The 25,822-nt window shown below is 41.8% G+C and overlaps 1 protein-coding gene across 8 annotated transcripts in view; it reads right to left on the reverse strand.

Moving 5' to 3' along the window:
* The window catches only part of MIA2 (MIA SH3 domain ER export factor 2), a 121,736-nt gene that overhangs the window by 57,623 nt on the left and 38,291 nt on the right, over window positions 1–25,822 (reverse strand). For 5 of the 8 annotated variants that reach the window (XM_062205230.1, XM_062205226.1, XM_062205225.1 and 2 more), the window contains 8 exons: window positions 20,993–21,124; window positions 16,026–16,047; window positions 15,850–15,938; window positions 4,086–4,154; window positions 2,516–2,542; window positions 1,852–1,962; window positions 1,109–1,180; window positions 438–542 (listed from right to left, as the gene is read on the reverse strand). In XM_062205230.1, the coding sequence (XP_062061214.1) occupies window positions 438–542; window positions 1,109–1,180; window positions 1,852–1,962; window positions 2,516–2,542; window positions 4,086–4,154; window positions 15,850–15,938; window positions 16,026–16,047; window positions 20,993–21,124 (627 nt within the window). The remainder of the gene's footprint in view (window positions 1–437; window positions 543–1,108; window positions 1,181–1,851; window positions 1,963–2,515; window positions 2,543–4,085; window positions 4,155–15,849; window positions 15,939–16,025; window positions 16,048–20,992; window positions 21,125–25,822) is intronic. The other 3 variants (XM_062205229.1, XM_062205227.1, XM_062205232.1) reach the window with 1 other exon arrangement.

A 25,822-nucleotide genomic window follows, 5' to 3' on the forward strand; every position in this document is an offset into this window, starting at 1 on the left:
TCATTGAAAATTTTTCCCACTGAAAAATTGTAACTTTGCTGGGAGAACAGAATGAAAGGAAATATATGTGGATGAGTGGGAGTTGCCCATATTTTGGGGAAGGAAAATGATAAAAGTTAAATTCTCATTTGATCGCCTCTAGAACTACTTCTGTCTTTAGAGCCCAGATAAGAAGTGAGTGCTAAATGCTATCTGCCAATGATCGTCCAAGTGCAGAATGTCCTGGCTTACTTTCACTCCTGGGGTAAGAGAGTACCAGAAGAATACACTTGTGCATCCTGTACAAAACAGACACCTGTTAGTATGCTACAGAACTGCCCTGCTCTGATGCTAACCAGGAAAAATCTACTCTTGCTCCTAACATGGGTCAGTCATGAGAATGCCCAGAACACTTCTAATTACATATTCACAGGTTAGAGTCCCTGTAGAGTACAAACCTGTTTCTGGCTTTCCTGAAGTTGGGAATTTTCATTCAAAGCATCTTTTATTGCTATCTTAAGTCGTTCTTCATTCATTTGAAATATTTTGAAGGTTGTTTTGGCCTAAGTAAAAAAACAGTAAGTTTGTAACAATTAATTTAATACAGTAGCTCATCTTCACATACTCCCTAGAGCATAGAACTAGACAAAAGCTAAAGCATGCACAATTTGCCAACACAACAGTAATATTCCAGCAGAGGCAGCACAGAACAGCAGGAACAAAGGCAGCCTAGAGTCAGGGTATGCACCTGGCTCCGCCATGAACTTGCCATGTGACCTGAGACAAACAATTTAACCTGTTGTCAATGTCTACGTTCTATACAGAGAATTTTGCTAACTATTTATTCTGTATCTCCTCTACTAAAATTTAAAATCCATGAGCATTTTCTTATCTTAACATATTAAGTGCAAAGCACCTTCCATGGTGCTCAGTATATAGCAATAGCTCAACAAATATCTATCTAGTATTAGAATAAACTTTTCTGAAATACCTCATGAAAAAATACAAATTTAAGATCCTCTATATCTCAGATCCTAACATTATATATTATTCCTTAATAATAAAAAAAACAAAATTTTATTATTTTCAAAAGCAACAGACCCACAAATATTAAACAAATTCAACTTACTTCAGCTACTTGTGATTTGAGGGTTTTTGATTCATCTTCTAGGGACTGTACCCTTTTTGAAATATCTGCCATCTGGAAAGAAAGTATCAGTCAATAAGTAACTATTTACTAAATCCCTCCAGTTTCCAAGATGTCATATATGTTAAATCTATTGTTAACTTTAGACTTGTTGCTGAAGTGAGGGCTCAACTTAAGAAACCTCATTTATTTAGCCATATGTTAGAAGTGATTTTATTTGAAAGCTACTTAACCACAGTAATCTCCTCTCAACTTTGATATTTCATAACATTTAAGTTACACAGGCGCAAGATAAGTCCACCAACATCATATCTTACTAAGTTACCTCACACACATCAAGATGTTCCTTAAACTGGACTTTAAAACAGACAAAACCATGTTGTTACCATACCTGCTTAGGATATGTGCTGCTGAACCGAGCACACCTTACCTATTTAATAATGGAAACTATTCACTCTAGATGTGATTATTCAACTTAAATTACTTATAGCAGCTACTTTGATAATGAACATAGACAAAATTTGCAACAACAACAAAAAAAACTGTACATGGTGACATCTAGGAAGAGAAAAGAATGCATCTGGAACATGTCCTCTCCATTTTACAGCCTCCTGTATTCTTTATCTTTTTGTATAGTGCATGTAATACTTTAGCCAATATCATTACTTTTTAAAACCTCATTAACATTCTTTTAGTTATATTCTCCTCAAGTACAAAAACCTTACCAATTCATCTTGTTCAGAATGTTTAGATTTCTCCTCTTCTAACTGTTTTTCTAAAAAGAGTACTTCATCCTCAAGCTTAGATTTGAAGCTGTCCAGCTTTTCATGGGTTGCCTGAAAAAAAAAAGCCAAATTTGTAACATAGACATAGGAATTTTTAGTTAGAGTAAGTCAGATGAGTACAATCAAACAAATGTACTATAAGTTTAGTTTATAGATTTTGCTTATTTTTATAACATTAAAATATCAGCAATTCTAGCAGGGTCCAGCAAACTTCTTCAGAGTCAGAAAGTGGACATTTCAGGTTTGCAGATCACACAGTCTTTGTCACAACTATTCATCCATGATGTAGTAAAGAGAAACAGATAATACTAAATGAATGAGCATGGTTGAACTACAATATAATTATTTTTTAATGAAAACAGGTGGAGAACCCATTGAGTACAGTTTGCCAACCTCTCCTCTACAGCATTATAAAAAAAAAAGGAAAATGACCTAATTAAAGTAATTAATAACATAATAACATCAAGAATAAACTAAAAAATCAATCAAGATTGCTTCTTAATATTTGATATTGAATTAAGACATATTTTGTGCAATTTTTTAATTTAAAGTGATTAATTATTGGATTATTCCAACTGGATTTTAAATACTATAATAAACATACCTCTGATATTTGTGATCCTTCAACAAACTTGTTTAAAACAAAAAAGATTAAAAGATTCAAAGAATTTAATGTAAGCAAAAATAAAAGCAAAATAAATATAATACAGTGGTTTAAAAAAATACTTCTTTTTACATATTTCCCCAAATGTGGCTATTTATATAGATCTGAATCAGAATTACTCTATTGGTTTGATTTTACCTACAGATTCAAGTACTAAATTTTTAAAACTTTTGTCACATATTTTGTATTCAATTATGATTACTATTCTTGAAAATAAATACTATGTTTTTTAAATTACTAAAATTAAAGAAAATTTTCCCAAATATTCAGTTAGTTAATTTTACTCCTAGGTTATATAAATGTTCTGCCTTGGTAACAAGTTGGTATCTTTCATTTTATCTACAATACCACCAAGGTTAAGTAAATATATTTGCTACCCAGCTTTTCCTCCTCTGTTAGCATTCCAAATGCCTTCTAAAATTCTTTTTTATTTATCAAACTATTAATCAATTACTACTAGGACACTAATTTTAAAAGTATCAACACTGCTTCTCAGCCTTTTGGCTAAGATCAAATGAAAAGTGTCATCAAATGAAACAGAAGATGTTCAACAAATTCTTGAAGATATTATTAGGTAGCAAATGAAGAAAAAAGAGAATAATAAATTTAGACTCCACAAAGAAATTCTGAATCATGACAAATAAGACAGTCTGATGACTACAGACATCAGTGATTAAAAACTGCTAAATGGAACTGAACCTATACAACAAAGTAAAATGTCTACCATTCTCTAATTTAATTTTGCATGAAGTAGGCTCCTTCTGTCTTTTGTCACTACTGTTTTTCACACTTCCACCTTTAAACAGTAGCGAGATACTCCAATCACTCACCCTGAGCTGTCTTAATTTAGCTAAAAAGTAATGTTTTCCTTCCTTACAAAGAGTTGAATCAGGAAAGTCGACTGACAAGGAAACTCCTCACTCAGGACCCTCATGTTGATAGCTTGAGATTCGATATGGTGGGAGCATTTACACCACAGAACTTGGCAAATGTTTTTTTAGAGAGCCAGTTGTTAAACACTTAGCAGCATGCCATTACTTAATAATGTAAACTTTTGATCTAATTTTAAATAACTCCTAATATTCTGGAGATTAGGTAAAGGCAAATACTGTCACAATTTAGGTAATTTATTGCTGCCACTAATCCTAAATTTGTTAACATGAATCCCATGTCTCTTTCTGGAGTAAATTTAGCCAAAAAAAAGGAAAGGTCACCTTCATGAAATTCACAGGAAGTACAAACAGCTTCTACAGAGTAATAAAATTCCAGTGAACTGAATATGCCTCACTCAAAACATGCAGCAATAAGTGCTCAAATTTTCACAATATTTTATGCTATCTAATGATCTATTTCCAATGTTTGATTATTTTTAAGTTTCAACATCTAGAGATATTTTTTCACATTTATTTGAAATACTTAGTTTTGAGATAACATATTATTGTTAAAGTTTATATTAGTCAGTGACAATCCTTGTCCCAGCTTTTAAGATTATGCCATTTGGATTTTTTACCTCCAAACTTTGTACTTCTGTTGACTCTTCAAAGCTGGCATCCTTCAAATGTGTCTCTACGCCTTCATACTGAAACAAATCAACACTGTGAGTACAAAGTATAAATCATTTTAATAGCCGGCACCGTGGCTCAACAGGCTAATCCTCCGCCTTACGGCGCCGGCACACCGGGTTCTAGTCCCGGTCGGGGCACCGATCCTGTCCCGGTTGCCCCTCTTCCAGGCCAGCTCTCTGCTGTGGCCAGGGAGTGCAGTGGAGGATGGCCCAAGTCCTTGGGCCCTGCACCCCATGGGAGACCAGGATAAGCACCTGGCTCCTGCCATCGGAACAGCGCGGTGCGCCGGCCGCAGCGCGCTACCGCGGCGGCCATTAGAGGGTGAACCAACGGCAAAGGAAGACCTTTCTCTCTGTCTCTCTCTCTCTCTCACTGTCCACTCTGCCTGTCAAAAATTAAAAAAAAAAAAAAAATTAAAAAAAAATCATTTTAATAAAGATTTATTTATTTATTTTATTTATTTAATTGAAAGGTACAATTACAGAGAGATAAAGAGAGAAATAGAGAGGTTTTCCATCCATTGGTTCACTCTCCAAATGGGCGCAATGACCAGGCCAAAGCCTGGAGCTAGGAACTCCATCATAGTCTCCCACCAGCTTCAGGGGCCCAAAAACTTGGGTCACCTTTGGCTACTATCACAGGTACATTAGCAGGGAGCTGGATCAAAGGTAGAACAGCCAAATCTCAGACAGACACCCATATGGAATGCCAGCGTCACAGGTGGCGGCTTAACCTGCTGCGCCACAACACCAGCCCCAAACTATACTTTTATCCCAACTTTTCTCTGGGTATGAAGTAATACCTTGACAGTAGGGACTCTATTTTAGAGCACTAGAGACTATACCTTGAAAAAGCACCCCCCCACCATGAGACTCTGGTCTGAAACTATGATTTAAAACTCGGACAGTAACAGTACTCATACAACAACAGTACACTGCAACCCACTTGGCAGAGCATAGAAACGCCCTCAAACTTAAAACAGATAGGCTACACCTGGATTAATGTTAAGATTGTAATTTTTCTATTGTCAAGATTGTAACTGATATTAGGCCTTAGGTCAGCTTGACCCTAATAACCATTTATTCTTCCCTGTTCCTAGCAACCATGTGTTCTCCCCCACATACACACCTCATTGTGGTTTTTGCCTTTATAAACCCTGTTGCTTTGAGCTTCAGGGTCAAGAGTTCTTTAGAGCATGAGCCAGCTCTCCACTGCTGACAATAAAGGATCATCAAATCTTATCAACATGTGGTGCTCCTCTGTTTGCACTTGCAACCGACAGATGCATGTGAAGCAGACAAAATCTATTTCCACACATATGTTAAATTTACTTGGATTATTTGGCTTTAAGGTCTTCAAATCTGATCACTATTACAAACCAAGCCCCAATGCTGCTAACCATCATAAACCACAAGCTCAGGCAATTAATGGCAGAACTTCACACTAAGACTAAAAAAGTTGTCCAAAGTCTGCTTCTTAAGAGAACACAGGTTTACAATTGCTATTAGCATTCTTTACTAAATTTTCTGATGACAAAAATCCTAATGTATGAAGTATTATTCAAAGATTTGTCCAAAAAAGTATATTCACATGTAATTTGTCTATTATCCTAATAAGAAAATCTCTTCTTTGAGCCTGTTCACTAAACAGAAATCTATAACTAGTCATCAGAAACTTTCACTTATAATTAATAGCACACAATAAATAACAAAGTAGGGAAAAATAAAAAATAAAATCCTTAAAAGATAGAGATAAATCATCACCAAGTGAAAAAATAAGTATAGGGGCCAGCGCTGTGGAGTAGCAGGTAAAGCCTCCACCTGCAGTGCCGGCATCCCATACAGGTACCAGTTCCAAGTTCTTGCTGCTCCACTTCCAATCCAGCTCCCTGCTATGGCCTGGGAAAGCAGTAGAAGACGACCCAAGCCCTTGGGCTCCTGAACTTATGTGGGAAACCCAGAAGAAGCTCCAAGCTCCTGGTTTCGGAACAGCCCCACTCCGGCCATTGTGGCTATTTGGGGAATGAACCAGCAGATGGAAGACCTCCCTCCCTCCCTTCCTCCCTCCCTCCCTCTCTCTCTCTCTAACTCTGCCTTTCAAATAAATAAATAAATCTTTAAAAAAGAAGAAATAAGTATAATAAAATATACAGTGCCGTAAGATTTGGCAAAATGCACTTACTCCAATACTTAATTTTTAAAAATGGGGCTAGTATTGTGGAGCAACTGGTTAAATCACCACCTGTGGTGCCAGGATCCCACATGAGCACCAGTTCAAGTACCAGTTTGGATAGGCTCAGCTCTGGCCATTGTGACCACTTAGGGAGTGAACCAGCAAATGGAAGATCTCTCTCTCTCTCTCTCTCTCTCTCTCTGTCTCTGTCTCTGTCTCTGTCTCTCCCAGTCACTCTCTGTAACTCTGACTTTCAAATAAATAAATAAAGCTTGGGCCGGCGCTGTGGCATAGCAGATAAAGCTGCCACCTGCAGTGCCAGCATCCCATATGGATGCCAATTCAAGTTCCAGCTGCTACACTTCTGATCCAGATCTCTGCTATGGCCTAGGAAAGCAGTAGAAGATGGCCCAAGTCCTTGGACCCCTGCACTCACATCAGAAGACCAGAGGAAGCTCCTGGCTCCTGGTTTCAGATCGGTGCAGCTCCACCCACTGTGGAAAATTAGGGAATGAACCAGTGGATGAGAGACCTCTCTCTGTGTAACTCTTTCAAATAAATAAATAAATCTTTTAAAATAAATAAGTAAATCTTAAAGAAGGAGAGGCAGAGTCAGAAAGAGAGACATCATCCACCCACTGGTTCACTCCCAAATGGCTATAATGTCCAGGGCTGGGCCATATCAAGGCTAGGACCCAGGAGCTTCTTCCAGGTTTGTCACATGGGTGCTGGGGCCCAAGCAGTTGGGCCACCTTCTGCTGCTTTCCCAGGCCATCAGCAGGGAGCTAGATCAGAAGTGGAGCAGCTGGGACTCAAACCAGTGCCCACATGGAATGCCAGCACTGCAGGCAGATACTTAACCTTCTACACCACAGCACCAGCACCAATAAACAAATCTTTTATTAAAAACATCAGTGTCTTTCCTTCTCTCTGCTCTTCAAATGAATGAATGAATGAATGAATGAATGAATAAATAAATAAATAAGTCTTTTTTATGTGATTAAATTGAAGAAGAGGTTAGTTTTTGGATCAGGCTTCCTACTAACAACAAAAAGAGACTGACAAATTACCACAAAACCAGGATCTGCCTGAAGACCTCTCAGAGTTACTGAAACAGTGATAATTTAGAAGAAAAAAAAAAAGAGGGAATCCTTAAAAGGTAAGTCTAGGATGTAAGCATCAGTTAAGGTATTGCCTGGCACTCCAGCATCCCAAACCTGCATGGAGTCCTTGCTCCGATTCTAGCTTCCTACTAATGTGCACCATGGCAGGCAGCAAGTGATGGCTCAAGTACTAGGGACCTCACTGGGAGAACCAGACTGAGTCTTGGTGTCCTGGCTTCAGACTGGTCAGTGCCAGCTATTGTGGGCATTTGGAGAGCAAAGCAATGAATGGAAGATCTGTCTGTGTCTGTGTGTCTCTGTCTCTCAAATAAAAATTTTTTTAAAAAAACTTTTTTTAAAAAGACCAGTGGATTATGAGGGCCTTAAAAAAAAAAAAATAGAGGGCCAACATTGTGGTATAGCAGATAAAGCAGTCTGGAGTCCCAGCTGCTAGTGGCCTAGGAGAACAGCAGGCGATAGCTCAAATGCTTGAGCCCCTGCACTCACGTGGGAGACGTGGATGAAGCTCCTGGCTGCTGGCTTCAGCCTGGCTCATCCCTGGCTGTTGCAGCCATCTGGGGAATGAACCAGCAGATGGAAGACCTCCCTCTCTCTCTCTCTTTCAAATAAATGAATAAATCTTTTTTAAAAAATAAAAAAAGGAAATAAATTCCAAAATGTGCCAAAGTAGCTCACACATTAGGACGGGATCCTGTTAAATGGCTGACTCTTCCAAAAGTGTCTATGTCCTACTCCCCAAAATTTCCAGGAGTGCTTAAGTTAAGGATCTTGAGATGGCAAGAGTATCCAGGTTATTCTGGTATGTTCAATTTAATGCTAGTGACCCTTACAAGAGATAGGTAAGAGAATCAAAACTAGGAAACAGAGTCATGTGAAAATGGAACCAGAGATTAACGATGCAGCTATGGGCCAAAGTATGTTTGCAATCTCTAGAACCTAAATGAAGTAAAGCACAGATTCTCTCTTGGAGCAAGCATAAACAGACTGGCTGATGACTTAATTTTTGCCCATTGCTTCCGACCTCCAGTTTTCATTTCTTTCTCTTTTTTTAGGATTTTTTTTTAATATTTATCTTATTTATTTGAAAGAGTTAGAGAGAGGTAGAGACAGAGAGAGAGGTCTTCCATCCACTGATTCACTCCCCAAACGGCTACAATGGCTGGAGCTTTTAGGTCTCCCATAAAGGTACAGGGGCCAAATGACTTGGGTGATCCTCTGCTGCTTTCCCAGGAGTATTAGCAGGGGGCTGGATCAAAGTAGAGCAGCTGGCACTGGAACCATCACCCATACGGTATGCTGTGCTACAGGCCAAGGCTTTAACCTGATGTGCAACAGCGCCAGACCTTTAAAAATGTATTTATTTATTTGAAAGAGTTACAGAGACAGAGAGAAAGGGTGAAATCTTCCAACCAGTGGTTCACTCCTCCAAATGACCACAGTGGATAGTACAGGTGGAAGCCAGGAGTTTCATCCAGGGTCTCCCACATAGGTACAAGGGCGCAAGCAGGTGGGCCACCTTTTGCTGCTTTCCCAGATGCATAAGTTTGTAGCAACCTGTTACAGAGCAATATGAAACTAATACCAACCAAAATTACAAAAATAAATAAATAAAAAGTCTAAACCTGAAACAGACAAATCTTTTGAACTGAGGCTTAACAATTCAACCTCTTGTTAAGGTAATCTGATCTCCAAAGAAAAGCCTACAAGTCTTCACAACTGAATTCAAAGAATTAATATCAATACTTCCTTGAATTTTCCCCAATAACAGAGCTAGAGGAAATATTTCTTAACATTTTATGGAGTCAAAATTTTCTTGATATCAAGGCAAAAAAAGACATCAAAAGAAAAAATCAGTATATCTGATAGACACCGGTGAAAAAAATCCTCAAAATATCAGCAAATTTAATTCAACAACACATCAAAAAGGTTAAACGTCATGATCAAGTGAGATTTACACCTAACATGCAAAGCTAGTTTAACACATACAAATCAATCAATGGAATGCATCACTTTAACAAACTGAAAAATAAAAACCACATTTTTATGTCAGTTGACGCTCAAAAAGTTCAGCATCTCTGAACAAAAACTCTTTTAACAGCTTCACTATAGAAAGCTTCTTAACATAACAGAGACTACTTATGAAAACTCCACAGCTAACATCATAATCAGTGGGGAGAAAGTGGTAAAAGGCAAGGATGCTCACTCTCACTCGCATCACTTCCAGCTAACACAGAATTACTATCAAGAGAAATCAGACAAGAAAAGTAAAATCTATTCAAGTCAGGAAGAAAGGAGCAAAATTATCTTTATTTACAGATAGCATGATCCTCTATATAAAACCCCAAAGACTCCATCGAAAAACTGTTGGGACTAATAAGCAAACTGAGTAAAGCTGCATGCTACAAAGTCAGCATGGCAAGGGCAGGTTTTTTGCACAGTGGTTAAGATGCCACTTCCCTCAGGGAAATGCAAATCAAAACCACAAGGAGGTTTCACCTCACTCTTGCTAGAATGGCTTTCATATAGAAATTGACAAACAACAAATGCTGGCAAGGATGTGGAGAAAAGGGTACCCTATGCCACTGTTGGTGGGAATGTAAACTGGTACAGCCACTGTGGAAGACAGTATGAAGATACCTCAGAAATCCGAATATAGACCTACCATATAACCCAGCCATTCCTCTCCTGGGAATCTACCCAAGGGAAAGGAAATCAGCATATGAAAGAGTTATCTGAACCCCCATGTTCACTGCAGCTCAATTCACAACAGCTAACATATAGAATCAACCCAAACATCTGTCAACTAAAGACTGGATAAAGAAACTATGGGATTGGGCCATCTTCTACTGCTTTCCCAGGCCATAGCAGAGAGCTGGATTGGAAGTGCAACAGCCAGGACTCAAAATGGCACCCATATGGGATACCGGCACTGCAAGTGGTGGCTTTACCCACTACGCCACAGCACCAGCCCCTATATTCTTAGAACTGTATTTATGAACTACATGAAATCTGTTCTCTATTTTAATAAAAAATAATTTTAAAAACCCCATTTGAGATAGAATCAAGAATAGATAAACAAATACAGGAATAAATTTAAACAAGGAGATGAAAGATCTGTGTAGTGAAAGCTATAAAACACTGATGAATGTAACTGAAGACAAATTGTTCCAAGTTCATTAATTAGAATTAACATTGTTAAATGTCCATACTGACCAAAGCAATATATAAATCCAATGCAATCCCAATCAAAATCCCAATGACATTTTACACAGAAATAAGAAAAATAAACCTCAAATTCATATGGAAACACAGATGGCCAAAAACAGTCAAAGCAAGTCTGAAAAGGAAAAAAATATTGAAAGAGGTATCATAGTCTTATTTAAATTTTTAATATTTATTTATTTACTTGAGAGCCAGAGTTACAGAAAGAGGGTAAGACAGGGAGAAAAGTCTTCCATCCATTGGTTCACTCCCCAAATAGCCTCAATGGCCGCAGCTGACCCAATCCAAAACCAGGAGCCAGGAGCAGGTGTCCCAAGTGGGTGCAGGGGCCCAAGCACTTGGGCCATCGTCCACTGCTTTCCCAGGACATAAGCTGGATCTAAAAAGCAGCAGTCGGGACACAAACCAACGCCCATATGGGATGCTGGCGCCACAAGCAGAGGCTTAGCCTATTATGCCACAGCAACAGCTCCTATTTAAAATTATTTCACAAAACTATAGTAACAATAATGTCTGTATGTATGTATAAATATATATATATACTTATATATATATAAGGTATAATAAGGAAAATAGCATGGAACTTGCATAAAATATTCATTCATCAGTGTAACAGAAAAGAGAGACCAGAAATAAACTCAGATATGCATAGTTAATCAATTTCTAACAAGGGAACAAGAAGACATCAAAGGATGGTCTCTTCAATAAATAGTGCAAGGAAAATTGAATTTTCACATGAAAAAAAATTACATTAGAGCCTTATCTTACACCATACACAAAAATGAACTCAAAACAGTTAAAAGATATCAACAAAATACCTGAACCATAAAACTCTAAAAAGAAAACACAGGAAAAAAGCTCCTTGACATTAGCTTTAGCAATGATTTCTTAGATACTACAACAAAGGCACAGGTTAAAAAAGCAAAACTAAATTATCTCAAACTGAAAAAGCTTTGCACAGCAAAGCAAACAAGACATTTTAAAAATAATTTAGAACTGTGAGAAAGTAATTTTCTGTTGTTTCAGGCACTCAATCAGTGGTATTTTGTTAAGGCAGTCCTGGCAAACTAATACAAAGACTAAATGAAAAAGTAAAAAATTTTTCCCAAAAAATAATGCAGAAGAATAGCTTCATATCCTTGGGTAGACAAAAATTTCTTTAAGCAAAAACAAAAATGAAAGTCATCAGAAAGGAGAAAATTGGATATATAAATTGGAAAAGACTCCTTTCTAAAAAAATAGAAAAAAAATCCTACCTATCAAAAAGGTAAAGATAGCCACACCTTTAAAATTGTGAAAAGGCATCCCATTCATAAGTTACTAAAAAAAAATCAAATATTTAGGAACAAATTTAACCCAAGAAGTAAAAGATTTCTACAGTGAAAATTATCAAACATTGATGAAAGAAATCATCAAGGACATTAAAAAATGGAAAGATATTCCTTGCTCATGGATTGGAAGAATCAACATCATTAAAATGTCTAGACTACCTAAAGCGATTTATAGATTCAGTGCAATCCTAATCAAAATACCAATGACATTCTTTACAGAAAAAACAATCGGGTCGGCAGTGTGCCATAGCAGGTTAAGCCGCCACCTGAAGTGCCAGCATCCCATGTGGGCGCCGGTTCGAGACCCGGCTGCTTCACTTCCAATCCAGCTCTCTGCTATGTCCTGGGAAAACAGTAGAAGATGGCCCAAGTCCTTGGGTCCCTGTACCCATGTGGGAGACCCGATCGGCGCAGCTCTGGCCATTGCGGCCATCAGGGGAGTGAGCCAGCAGACAGAAGACCTTTCTCTCTGTCTCTACCTCTCTCTCTGTAACTCTTGTCTTTCAAATTAATAAAATAAAATCTAAAAAAAAAAAAAAAGTTTGGCAAAAAAAAAAGTACTGGCAAAAAAAAAAAAAAAAAACTATATATAAGTCAATGGAACAGAATAGAGAGCCTAGAAATTAATCCATGTAAATACAGCCAACTGATTTTTGACAAAAGTGCTCTCAAAACATACTGTAGTAGAGAATGAATAATCTCTTCAACAAATGGTGCTGGCAAAACTGGATGTAAACATGTAGAAGAAAGAAATTACATCCATCTCTCTCACTACATAGAAAAATCAACTCAAGATGTATCAAACACCTAAATATAAGACCTGAGACTATGAAGTCGCTGGGAGAAAAGACAGGGAAATACTCTAAGACACTGATGTAGGGAATGACCAGTTGAGCAAGACCCCCAAAACACAGGTAACAAAAGCAAAACTAAACAAATGGGACTATATATCAAACTCAGAAGCTTTCACACAGCAAAGGAAATAATCAATAGAGTGAAAAGACATCCAACAGAACGGGAAAAAATATTTGCAAACCACCTGTCTGACAAAGGATTAATATACCAAACGTATCAGCAACTTAAAAACTCAACAGGGTCCGGCGCTGTGGCTTAGTGTGTAAAGCCGCCACCTGTAGTGCCGGCATCCCATATGGGTGCTGATTCTAGTCCCGGCTGCTCTACGTCCAATCCAGCTCTCTGCTGTGGCCTGGGATAGCAGTAGAAGATGGCCCAAACCCTTGAGTCCCTGCACCAGTGTGGGAGACCCAGAAGAAGCTCCTGGCTCCTAGCTTCAGATTGGCACAGTTCCAGCTGTTGTGGCCAACTGGGGAGTGAACCAGCGGATGGAAGGTCTCTCTCTCTCTCTCTCTCTCTCTCCCTCCCTCCCTCCCTCCCCCCCTCCCTCTCCTCTCTCTGTGTAACTCTCACTTTCAAGTAAATAAATAAATCTTCAAAAAAAAAAAAAAAAGAGAGGATGGGGATAAAGTAGAAAAAAGAATGAAATTCTACCATTTGCAGCAAAATGGACGTAACTGGAGGACATCATGTTAAGTGAAATAAACCAGACCCAGAAAGACAAATACCACATGTTCTCCCTTATATGTGGGAGCAAAAATTTAAAAAACAAACAAGAAAGAACAAAGAAAGAAATATCTGTATCACTATTTTCTGTGTGTATGTGTATCACTATTGCTGCAAATAGTTTTGTAAAACTTTGTTGTATAACTTTGTCTTTCAAGGTTAAGAATGTTGGGGCTGGCCGGCGCCGCGGCTCAATAGGCTAATCCTCCACCTTGCGGCACCGGCACACCGGGTTCTAGTCCCGGTTGGGGCGCCGGATTCTGTCCCGGTTGCCCCTCTTCCAGGCCAGCTCTCTGCTGTGGCCAGGGAGTGCAGTGGAGGATGGCCCAAGTGCTTGGGCCCTGCACCCCATGGGAGACCAGGAGAAGCACCTGGCTCCTGCCATCGGATCAGCGCGGTGCACCGGCCGCAGCACACCGGCCGTGGTGGCCACTGGAGGGTGAACCAACGGCAAAAGGAAGACCTTTCTCTCTGTCTCTCTCACTGTCCACTCTGCCTGTCAAAAAAAAATGTTGGGGCCAGCACTGTGGAGCAGCGGGTTAAAGCTCTGGCCTGAAGGGCCAGCATCCCATATGGGCACTGGTTCTAGTCCCAGCTCCCAGAGAAGGGAGGAAAGGGAAGAAGGAAGGAAATATCATTATGTTCTTAGAATTATGTCCACAGAGGCTGGCATTATGGCGTAATGGGTTAAGCCACTGCCTGTGACACAACATCCCACCATAAGTATGTAGGTTCAAGTCTGGACTGCTCTACTTCTTTTTTTTTTTTTTTTTTTTTTTTTTTTTGACAGGCAGAGTGGACAGTGAGAGAGAGAGACAGAGAGAAAGGGCTTCCTTTTGCCGTTGGTTCACCCTCCAATGGCCGCCGCGGTAGGCGCGCTGCGGCCGGCGCACCGCGCTGATCCGATGGCAGGAGCCAGGTGCTTCTCCTGGACTCCCATGGGGTGCAGGGCCCAAGGACTTGGGCCATCCTCCACTGCACTCCCTGGCCACAGCAGAGAGCTGGCCTGGAAGAAGGGCAACCGGGACAGGATCGGTGCCCCGACCGGGACTAGAACCCAGTGTGCCGGCGCCACAAGGCGGAGGATTAGCCTATTGAGCCACGGCGCCGGCCTGCTCTACTTCTAATCCAGCCCCCTGCTAATGTGCCTGGGAAAAGCAGCGGAGGATGGCCCAAGTCCTTGGACCCCTGCACCCACTTGAGAGACCCAGGTGAAGCTCCTGGTTCCTGGCTTTGGCCTGGCCTTTGCGGACATTTGGGGAGTGAGCCAGCGAATGGAAGAGCTCTCTGTAACTCTCTCAAATAAATAAATGTCTTTAAAAAAATAAATTTTATCTACATATCACACTGAATCTGTTAAAAACTAATTTAAAATTTTTAAAAAATTACAATGTAAGAAGGCAATTTCATAAAAAGGAAATCCAAGTGGCTATAAGAATATAAAAAGATACTCATTATATTTTAGGCATGGAAAGCCAGACACTGTGGCAAAAAAAAAAAAAACACCTATATGAAAGATCTCTGCGAGTGAGATCCCAGTGGAAAGAACAGGTCATCAAAGAAGGAGGTACTTTTCTCTGAAGGGAGGAGAGAACTTCCACTTTGACTATGACCTTGTCTTAATAAGATCAGAGTCGGCGAACTCAAAAGGCTTCCATAGCCTTGGCAGCTCATGACAAGAGCATAGGGTGATTACTGACACCATAAACAAGAGTGTCAATTTGTTAAGTCAACAACAGGAGTCACTGTGCACTTACTCCTCATGTAGGATCTCTGTCCTTAATGTGCTGTACATTGTGATTTAATGCTGTAACTAATACTCAAACAGTATTTTACACTTTGTGTTTCTGTGTAAGTGCAAACTGTTGAAATCTTTACTTAATATATGCTAAATTGATCTTCTGTATATAAAGAGAATTAAAAATGACTCTTGATGTGAATTGAAGGGGACAGGGAGTGGGAGAGGGGAGGGTTGCGGGTGGGAGGGAAGTTATGGGTGGGAGAAGCCATTGTAATCCATAAGCTGTACTTCAGAAATTTATATTCATTAAACAAAAGTTAAAAAAAAAAAAGATACTCATTAGTCAGGACAACACAAAATGAAACCACAATGAGATATTACCCCTACCACAATGGCTATCTAAAATTTGTTTAGCATTGAAAATGAGGAGCAACAGAACGCCCATACACTGCAAATCAACTATTTATCCAGAACTACCTACATGGAGAAATGTAGTTTCCTGACTCTAACAGAAATGTTATTTTCATAACTATCTTACCTCTTTCTGAGCAAGGCTAAATTTTTCAAGTAGTTTACATTTTTCTTCAATTAGTTCAGAAAGTTTTACAGCAAGCTTTTTCTCTCTTCCTAAAAAATAAACATTATCATAAGTTATAAGTTTTTAAATTATACACAAAAATGATGAGATCTAAAATATAAAAAAATAGAGCTTACCCACATAAAGCCGGCTTCTAACCTGAAATAGATTTAACAAAAATTACATTAAAGCAAATATACAATCAAGTAAATCTAATTTATTTAACTTCTGCCAATTAAAAAATAACAGGTGGTTTCTGTTGCCTTAGTAGGAATATAACTTAGCCAAGTGTTCTATTTCTAATGAGAAAAACTCTACATATTAAAGTCTCCCTATTGAAGAGTCACATTGTGTATTATCATATTAACAGCTCTGAAACGGCTTTACTGTAAAGATTCCTGCTTCATTTCATTCAGCCCATTGTTCCCTAAATATATTGGCCCTCCAAAAAAATTATTCTCAGAAGCCTCTAATTATCTAATATCCAAAATAAAAGCCTTAGAAATGTTACCATAAGAACATAAACCTGAACTGACTATAAAGAAAACTGGGAAACAGACCTTATTCTTCTTTAATCTTTCTCTTTCTCAAATAATGAAAAAGGAAAGAAAAAAAAAAAAACTGTAAGAGCTCCATTAGGGCTGAGGTAACAAAATCCAGCGGAAAAGAAACAAGGGAACTTAATCCACATACAGAATATGTATTTAGATAAAATTAAAGAAGAAGAAGAAGCTATAATAGAATGGGTACAGATGAAAAGTAAGTGAGCGAACTGAAACATTACTTTGAGAAACTCTCTCAAAAGATAACAGAAAACTAAAGAAACTGAAAAATAAAAGATAAGGAAGTCAGAAGCAGAAGGACCAACATCTGAAAAAGAGTAGTTCCAAAAAGAGAAAATAATTTTAAATCGGAGAGTTTCCCATAATGTACAAAAAGACAATTCTCACACTAAAAGTCTACAGAAATCTAATGGATAAAGAAAAAATTTCATACCTAGACACATTATATTGAAAGCAGAGTATCAAATTAAAAGACTCTCAAGGGGCCAGCTTTGTGGTGTAGCAGGTTAAGCTGCTGCCTGTGACACCAGCATCCCATAGGGGCACCGGGTGCTTCCTGTTAATGCGCCTGGGAACGCAGCAGAAGATGATACAAGTGCTTGGGCCCCTGCCACCCATGTGGGAGACCCAGATGAAGCTCCTGGCTCCTGGCTTTAGCCTGGTACAGCCTCAGCAGGTAAAGCCATTTGGGGAGCAAGCCAGGGAATGAAAAATACCTCTCTCCTTCCCTCCCTATCTCTTTCTCTCTCTCTCTCCCCTGTAACTCCGCCTTTCAAATAAATAAATCTTTTAAAAAAACTCTAAAGTCTCCAGAGAAGAATCACATTGATATGAGACTTTTTTTTTTTTTTTTTTTTTTTTGACAGGTAGAGTGGATAGTGAGAGAGAGAGACAGAGAGGAAGGTCTTCCTTTTTGCCGTTGGTTCACCCTCCAATGGCCGCCACGGCCGGTGTGCTGCGGCCGGCGCACCGCGCTGATCTGATGGCAGGAGCCAGGTGCTTCTCCTGGTCTCCCAAGCGGGTGCAGGGCCCAAGCACTTGGGCCATCCTCCACTGCCTTCCCGGGCCATAGCAGAGAGCTGGCCTGGAAGAGGGGCACTCGGGATAGAATCCGGCGCCCCAACCGGGACTAGAACCCAGTATGCCGGCGCCGCAAGGCGGAGGATTAGCCTGTTAAGCCACGGCGCCGGCCGATATGAGACTTTTAAGGAACACTAGATATGAAAAAGACAAGAGAGCAAGTTGTTTTTTTTTTTTTTTAAAGATTTATTTATTTGAAAGTCAGAGTTACACAGAAAGAGATGGGGAAGCAGAGGCAGAGAGAGAGAGAGGTCTTCCATCTGCTGGTTCATTCCCCAATTGGCTGCAATGGTCAGAGCTGTGCTGATCTGAAGCCAGGAGCTTCTTCAGGGTCTCCCACATAGATGCAGGGGCCCAAGGGCTTGGGCCATCTTCCACTGCTTTCCCAGGCCACAGCAGAGAGCTGGACTGGAAGTGGAGCAGCAGGGACTAGAACCGGCGCCCATAAGGGATGCCGGCACTGCAGGCAGTGGCTTAACCCGCTACGCCACAGCACAGGCCCCAAGAGAGAAAGGTTTTTAAAATAAGGATAGTGCTTTGGACTGGCCACATATTATAGGACCTAGGTTCAATCTCCAGCTCCAGCTCCTGCCTCCACTGTCCTATTAATACAGACCCTGGGAGGCAGCAATGATGGTTCAATTAATCGGGCCCTGCCACTCAAGTGGACAATTCAGATTGAGTTCCCAATTCCCAGCTACTGCTCATTCCAACCTCCTACCACTGTGGGCATTTGGCAAGTGAATCAGCAGATGGGAACTTACTTGCTCATTCTCTTTCCCCCAATCTCTGTCACTCTGCCTCTCAGATAAACGTTTTAAATAAAAGAGAGAAAATAAAAAGTCTAAAACAACCCAAATGCCCAAAGCCATAAAATGTATAAACTGGAATATAAATATTATAATGTAGTATTCTAGAGCAGTCAAAATGAAGAAAATTATAGCCTCATTCAAAAATATGGATGAATCTTAACAATAAAAGATTGAGTAAAAACTTTCAAAAGGGGGCCAGCACTGTGGCGTAGCGGATAAAGCCACCGCTTACAGTGCCAGCATCCCATACAAGCGCTGGTTCATGTCCCGGCTACTCCATTTCCAATCCAGCTCTCTGCTATGGCCTAGGAAAGCAGTAGAAGATGGTCCAAGTTGTTGGGCCCCTGAACCGCGTGGGAGATCCAGAAGTTCCTGCCTTCGGATTGGCGCAGCTCCGGCTGTTGTGGCCAATTGGGGAGTGAATTAGAGGATGAAAGACCCTCTCTCCCTCTCTCCCTCTCTCTCTCTCTCTCTCTCTGCCTCTCCTTCTCTCTATGTGTAACTCTTTCAAATAAATAAATAAATCTTAAAAAAAAAAAACTTTCGGCCGGCGCCGCAGCTCACTAGGCTAATCCTCCGCCTTGCGGCGCTGGCACACCGGGTTCTAGTCCCGGTCGGGGCACCGATCCTGTCCCGGTTGCCCCTCTTCCAGGCCAGCTCTCTGCTGTGGCCAGGGAGTGCAGTGGAGGATGGCCCAAGTGCTTGGGCCCTGCACCCCATGGGAGACCAGGAGAAGCACCTGGCTCCTGCCATCGGATCAGCGCGGTGCGCCGGCCGCAGTGCGCAAACCGCGGCGGCCATTGGAGGGTGAACCAACGGCAAAGGAAGACCTTTCTCTCTGTCTCTCTCTCTCACTGTCCACTCTGCCTGTCAAAAAAAAAAAAAAAAAAACCTTTCAAAAGATACCATAAAGCTTACCAAGAAAAATTAAATATTAGAAGAATGAGCTAGTGGGTTAAGCTGGCATTTCAAATCAGAATGCCAGTTCCAGTGCTGATTGCTCTGCTTTCAATCCAGTTTTTTGGTTTTTTTAAGATGTATTTATTTATTTGAAAGGCAGAGTTACAGAGAGAGAGACAGAGACAGAGATAGAGAGAGATATGTTCCATCTTCTAGTTTACTCCCCAGATGCTTCTTCCAGGTTTCCCATGTGGGTACAGGGGCCCAAAGACTTGGGCCATCTTCTTTTACTTTCCCAGACATACTAACAGGGAGCTGGATCCAAAGTGGAGTGGCCAGAACTTGAACCAGCACCTGGGCCAGCATCATAGATGGCAGCTTAACCTGCTATGCCACAGCACCAACCTCTCAACCCAGTTTCTTGATAATGTGCCTAAAAAGGCAGTGGATGATGGCCCAAGTGCCTGGGTTCCTGCCACTCCTGTGGGAGACCCAGATCAAATGCCTGGCTCTGGCTTTAGCTTGGCCCAGCCCCAGCTGTTGTAGGCATTTGGGCAGTGAACCACAGGTGAAAGCGCTGTTTCTCTCCCTCTGTCATTCTGACTTTCAAATAAATAAATGAATCTTTTTAAAAGTTATATTCTAGACTTTCAAAAGACAAATTTATATATGACTCCCCAACAATTGTTTCATTAAAGGCATAGAATAAATTAACACTGGATCCAGAACAAGGTTAACTCTAATAGAGGGAGGCAGTGGGATGAATTGAGGGAGGAATCACCTAAATGTGGTAGCCAATGATTTTGATACCAAGATGTTTAGCATACTATTCAAAACAAACATTGGGGGGAGGGGTGTGGCATGGGGGCAGGGAGGAGGAATTGGTGCAGCAAGTTAAGGTGTCACTTGGTATACCCACATCCCATATCAAAGGGCTGATGTTCAAGTCCTAGCTCTGCTCCTGACTCCAGCTTCCTGCTAAGGTGCACCCTTGAGGGCAAAAGTGATGACAAGTACTTGGGTCCCTGTCACTCATGTAGGAAACCCAGCTAACTTCCTAGCTTACCACAGCCTGGCCTGGCCCTGGTTGTTGCACACATTGGGGGAGTGAAACAACAGATTAAAGATCTCTTTTTCTCTTTCTCTCTTTTTTTTAAGATTCTTTTTTTCTTTGAAAGGCAGAGTTAGAGAAAGAGAAAGGGAGAGGCAGAGAGGAAAATCTTCCATCCACTGGTTCACTCCCCAAATGGCTGCAATGGCAGGAGTGGAGCCAGGACAAAGCCAGGAACCAAGAGCTTCTTCCAGGTCTCCCATGTAGGTGCAGGGGCCCAAGCATTCAGGTCATTTTCCGCTGCTTTCCCAGGCACACTAGCAGGGAGCTGGATCGGAAGTGGAGCAGCCAGGACTTGAGCCGGTATCCACATAGGATGCCAGCACCGTAGGTGGTAGCTTTACCCACTATGCCACGGCACTGGCCCCTCTGCCTTTCAAATAAATTTTTAAAAAGAGAGAAAAAGAAGAAATGAAAAGTAGGATTTTAGTATTAGTAGTATAAAAAACTTCAAAAAAATCCTTTCAAATTTTTATGCTTAAAAAAATTCCTCTTAATCCACATTCAGTTTCTAACAGCCACATGTTAACATAAGTACTCAGATAACTACAACTTAAAACAACAAATATGTTTCTTATATTACTTGTTCAGCCTAAAGACAGAATGAAGATTTTTTTAGTACAGCATTGCTTACTTACTGATCGAAAACTTCTCCACAAAAACAAGAGAACAGCAAAAATTCCAACAACAGTTGCACATATCACCAATTCCCATGGAAACCCATAGGGATTAGGGCCTGGTCTCATATCTTCAGGCAATGTTGCCACAACCTTCAAGACAAAGGAAATTAAGTTCTTGAAATGCACTTTGACAAAAAGTATTGACTACAAACAAAGATACAAGTTTATGTGGTCAACTCTGTTACTCTCCTTTTCAAGAAAGGGGCTACAGGTAACACCAAACAGAAGGTACCACAGGATATTTTTCTGGAAACTTTCAAACACTCATTACCAAGTGATGAAGAAGTGTAATATAATGAAATGCAGTGATTTTTCAAACTGGAAGCCTCAAGGGGTGCCCCTAAAGTTCCCAAGGATGACAGGAACGAAGGCCAAAGAAAGAAGCTGAGTGACCTGGGTTCAGGTGCTTTTTTTTTTTTTTGCCACTAGTTTGGGTTTTATATGTAGAATATACTGGGTTCCACATAAGATTATCCTACATAAACCGTATCTGAAGCTTTTAAATGGCTTGGGGATTAAGACACCCACAACCCACATAGCATTACCTGCGTTCAGTTCCCAGCTCCAGCTCCTGACTCCAGCTTGCTGCCAACGCACACTCTAGGCAGTGATGGCTCAAGTAACAGTTCCCGCCCACACACAGAAAACAGATTTTATGCCTGGCTCCTGGCTTCAACCTCAGACACAGGAGGCATTTGGGGAGTGAACAAGCAGAGGAGAGTGCTCTCACAGGTTCCTTCTTTCTTTCTCTCTGCCTCTCAAATAAATAAACAAAAACACTTAAGCAAAAAAGCTTGAAAACCACTGACAGAACTTTGGGTTAAACTTCTTAAAAAAAAAAAAAAAATTCTATTTCCTTGAAAGGCAGAGTGACAGAGAAGGAGACCCAGAGAAAGAAATCTTCCAACTGTTCCTTAAATGGCCACAATAGATGGGTCTGGACCAGGTCGAAGCCAGGAGCCTGGAAGTCCACCCAGTCTCCCAAAGGGTAGGCAGGGTGCCCAAGCACTTGGGCCATCTTCTGCTGCTTTTCCAGGTGTATTAGCAGGGAGCTAGATCAGAAGTTGGGCAGGCAGGATTCAAATCAGCATTCCAATAAGGGACGCCAGCATCACAGGTGGCAGCTCAAGCTACTATGCCACAATGGCTACAGCATTCCTTTATGTGGACAGGAAGGCGGTCATTCCCAAAATCAATCATCCAAATTAAATGGGGTAGAGACATCTCTAAAAGGAAACCAGTATTTGATCTTAAACTGGTAGGACACCTATTTCAACTGCCATCATCCCCTCTTGGGACTAGGCCTGAAAGAATGTAGAGATGGGTATTAAAATGGTACCTAGCAGCAAAACACACACGATGTCCTAAAATGCAGCCAAGTCTAGGAGGTCTGCAGAGCAAAGCATATCTTGTAAGACCAAATTATCTGTCTATATCTGATTCTTTGTGGTTTCTACTTTCAGCATAGAAACATTTAGCAAAGGTTTACTTAAATGCCTTGCTTCAGCTTAGCAGAAGAACTAGGAAACGGTCACCGTCTGCAGTGCCAGCATCCCATATGGCTGCCGGTTCAAGTCCCAGCTGCTCCACTTCTGATCCAGCTCCCTGCTGATGACCTGGGAAAGCAAGAGGATGGACCAAGTCCTTGGGCCCCTGTTCTCACACTGGAGACCCAGAAGAAGCTCCTGGCTTTGGATCGGTCCAGCTCCAGCCGTTGCAGCCATCTGGAGAGTGAACCAGCAGACTGAAGATCTCATTCTGTTTCTCTATAACTCTGCCCTTCAAATAAATAAATAAGCCGGCGCTGTGGCTCACTTGGCTAATTCTCCACTTGCGGCGCCAGCACCCCAGGTTCTAGTGCGGGTTGGGGCGCCGGTTCTGTCCCGGTTGCTCTTCTTCCAGTCCAGCTCTCTGCTGTGGCCCAGGAGTGCAGTGGAGGATGGCCCAGGTCTTTGGGCCCTGCACCCCATGGGAGACCAGGAGGAAGCACCTGGCTCCTGGCTTCAGATCAGCACAGCATGCCAGCAGCAACGTGCTGGCCATAGCGGCCACTTCAGGGGTGAACCAACGGAAAAAGGAAGACCTTTCTCTCTGTCTCTCTCTCTCTCTCACTGTCTAACTCTGCCTGTCAAAAATAAATAAATAAATCTTAAAAAAAAAAAAAAAAAGAACAAGAACAAGAACAAGGCATACCTTACAGTGCTATAAAAGGGAGAACAGGGTTATAAAGATACTTTATGTTTGTAACTTTTTTTAATATGATTTAAAAGACAGTTGAATAAAGCAATATTTATAAATCTATGTTGATGAGCACATAATATATAAAGATGTAAATTACTACAATAACAGTATAAAGGGAGAGGACTGAGTTACACAAGAGCAAAGATTTTGAAATAGGTTGCATTGAGCAGGCGTTGCAGTGCCCTCTTGGGACACTCACATCTTTTATTGGAATGCCAGTTCAAGTCTTTTTTCCTTTTTTTCCTTTTTTTTTTTTTTTTTGACTGCTCCACTTCTGATCTAGCTCCCTGCTAACGCATCATGAGAAGCACCAGATACGGCCCAGTGATTGGGTTCTTGCCACCCATGCAGGAGACCCAGATGGTATTCCAGGCTCCTGGAACAGTTTCAGTCTGGCACAGCTCCAGCTGTTGAGGGCATTTGCGTAGTGAATTAATGGATAAAACATCTCTATCTCTCTCTCTCTCTCTCTCTCTCTTTGTTGCCCTGTCTTTCAAGTAGATGAAAATAAGCATTTTTTAAAAATATAGGCTATGGGCCGATGCTGTGGCACAGTAGGCTAAGCCCCCTCCTGTAGTGCCAGCATCCCATATGGGTGCCGGTTCCAGTTCAGCTGCTCCTCTTTTCATCCAGCTCTCTGCTATGGCATGGGAAAGCAGTAGAAAATGGCCCAAGTTATTGGACCCCTGCACTGGCATGGAAGACCTGGAAGAAGCTCCTGGCTTCAGATCGGTGCAGCACCGGCTGTTGAGGCCATCTGGAGAGTGAACCAGCGGATGGAAAACCTTTCTCTGTCTCTCCCTCGTTCTGTCTGTAACTCTACCTCTTAAATAAATAAATTTTTTTTAATTTTTTTTTATTTTTTATTTATTTTTTGACAGAATGAGTGGATAGTGAAAGAGAGAGACAGAGAGAAAGGTCTTCCTTTTTGCCGTTGGTTCACCCTCCAATGGCCGCTGCGGCCGGCGCATCTCGCTGATCCGAAGCCAGGAGCCAGGCGCTTCTCCTGGTCTCCCATGTGGGTGCAGGGCCCAAGCACTTGGGCCATCCTCCACTGCCTTCCCGGGCCATAGCAGAGAGCTGGCCTGGAAGAGGGGCAACCGGGATAGAATCCGGTGCCCCAACCGGGACTAGAACCCGGTGTGCCGGTGCCGCAAGGCGGAGGATTAGCCTGTTAAGCCATGGCGCCGGCCTATGAATAAATATTTTTAAAAATATGTTGTATTGGGGCCAGTGCTGTAGCGTAGCAGGTAAAGCCACCACCTGCAGCATCAGCATCCCATATGGGCACTGGTTTGAGTCCCAGCTGCTCCACTTCTATTCCAGCTCTCTGCTTTGGCCTAGGAAAGCCACGTTGGAGACCCAGAAGAAGCTCATGGGTCCTGGCTTCAGATCGGAGTAGCTCTGGACATTATGGCAGTTTAGGGAGTAAATCAGCGAATGGAAGACCTCTCTCTCTCTCTCTCTGCCTCTGCCTCTCTGTACACTCTGTCTTTCAAATAAAATAAAATTTTATTTAAAAAATAGGTTATATTAATCTTTTTTAAAAGATTTATTTGAAAATCAGAGTTACAGAGAGAGAGAGAGAGAGAGAGAGAGGTCTTCCATCCGCTGGTTCACTCTCCATTCACTCAACGGCTGGAGCTCTGACAATCTGAAGCCAGGAACTAGGAGCGTCTTCCAGATCTCCCATGTGGGTATAAGGGCCCAAGGACTTGGGCCATCTTGTTTGTTGTTGTTGTTTTTTGTTTTTTGTTTTTTTTTTTACAGGCAGAGTTAGACAGTGAGAGACAGAGACAAAGGTCTCCCTTCCGTTGGTTCACCTCCCAAATGGCCGCTACGGCTGGCGCGCTGCACCAATCTGAAGCCAGGAGCCAGGTGCTTCCTCCCGGTCTCCCGTGGGGGTGCAGGGCCCAAGGACCTGGGCCATCCTCCACTGCCTTCCCGGGCCACAGCAGAGAGCTGGACTGGAAGAGGAGCAATCGGGACAAAACCCGGCGCCCCAACTGGGACTAGAACCCGGGGTGCTGGTGCCACAGGCTGAGGATTAGCCAAGTGAGCCACGGCACCAGCCAGGGCCATCTTCTACTGCTTTCCCAGGCCATAGCAGAGAGCTGGATCAGAAGTAGATCAGCCGTATCTTGAACCAGCGCCCATATGGGTTGCCGGCACTTTAGGCCAGGGCATTAACCCACTGTGCCACAGTGTGGGCCCCAGGTTATATTAATCTTAAGTTTTATAAGTTAAAGACATATAGGTGGCCGGCGCGACAGCTCACTAGGCTAATCCTCCGCCTGCGGCACCGGCACCCAGGATTCTAGTCCTGGTTGGGGCACCGAATTCTGTCCCGGTTGCTCCTCTTCCAGTCTAGCTCTCTGCTGTGGCCCGGGAAGGCAGTGGAGGATGGCCCAAGTGCTTGGGCCCTGCACCCGCATGGGAGACCAGGAGGAAGCACCTGGCTCCTGGCTTCGGATTGGTGCAGCACGCAGGCAGTAGCGGCCATTTGGGGGGTGAACCAACGGAAAAGGAAGACCTTTCTCTCTGCCT

The sequence above is a fragment of the Lepus europaeus genome, chromosome 11 (genome assembly GCF_033115175.1).
Source record: "Lepus europaeus isolate LE1 chromosome 11, mLepTim1.pri, whole genome shotgun sequence".
Lineage (NCBI taxonomy): Eukaryota > Metazoa > Chordata > Mammalia > Lagomorpha > Leporidae > Lepus > Lepus europaeus.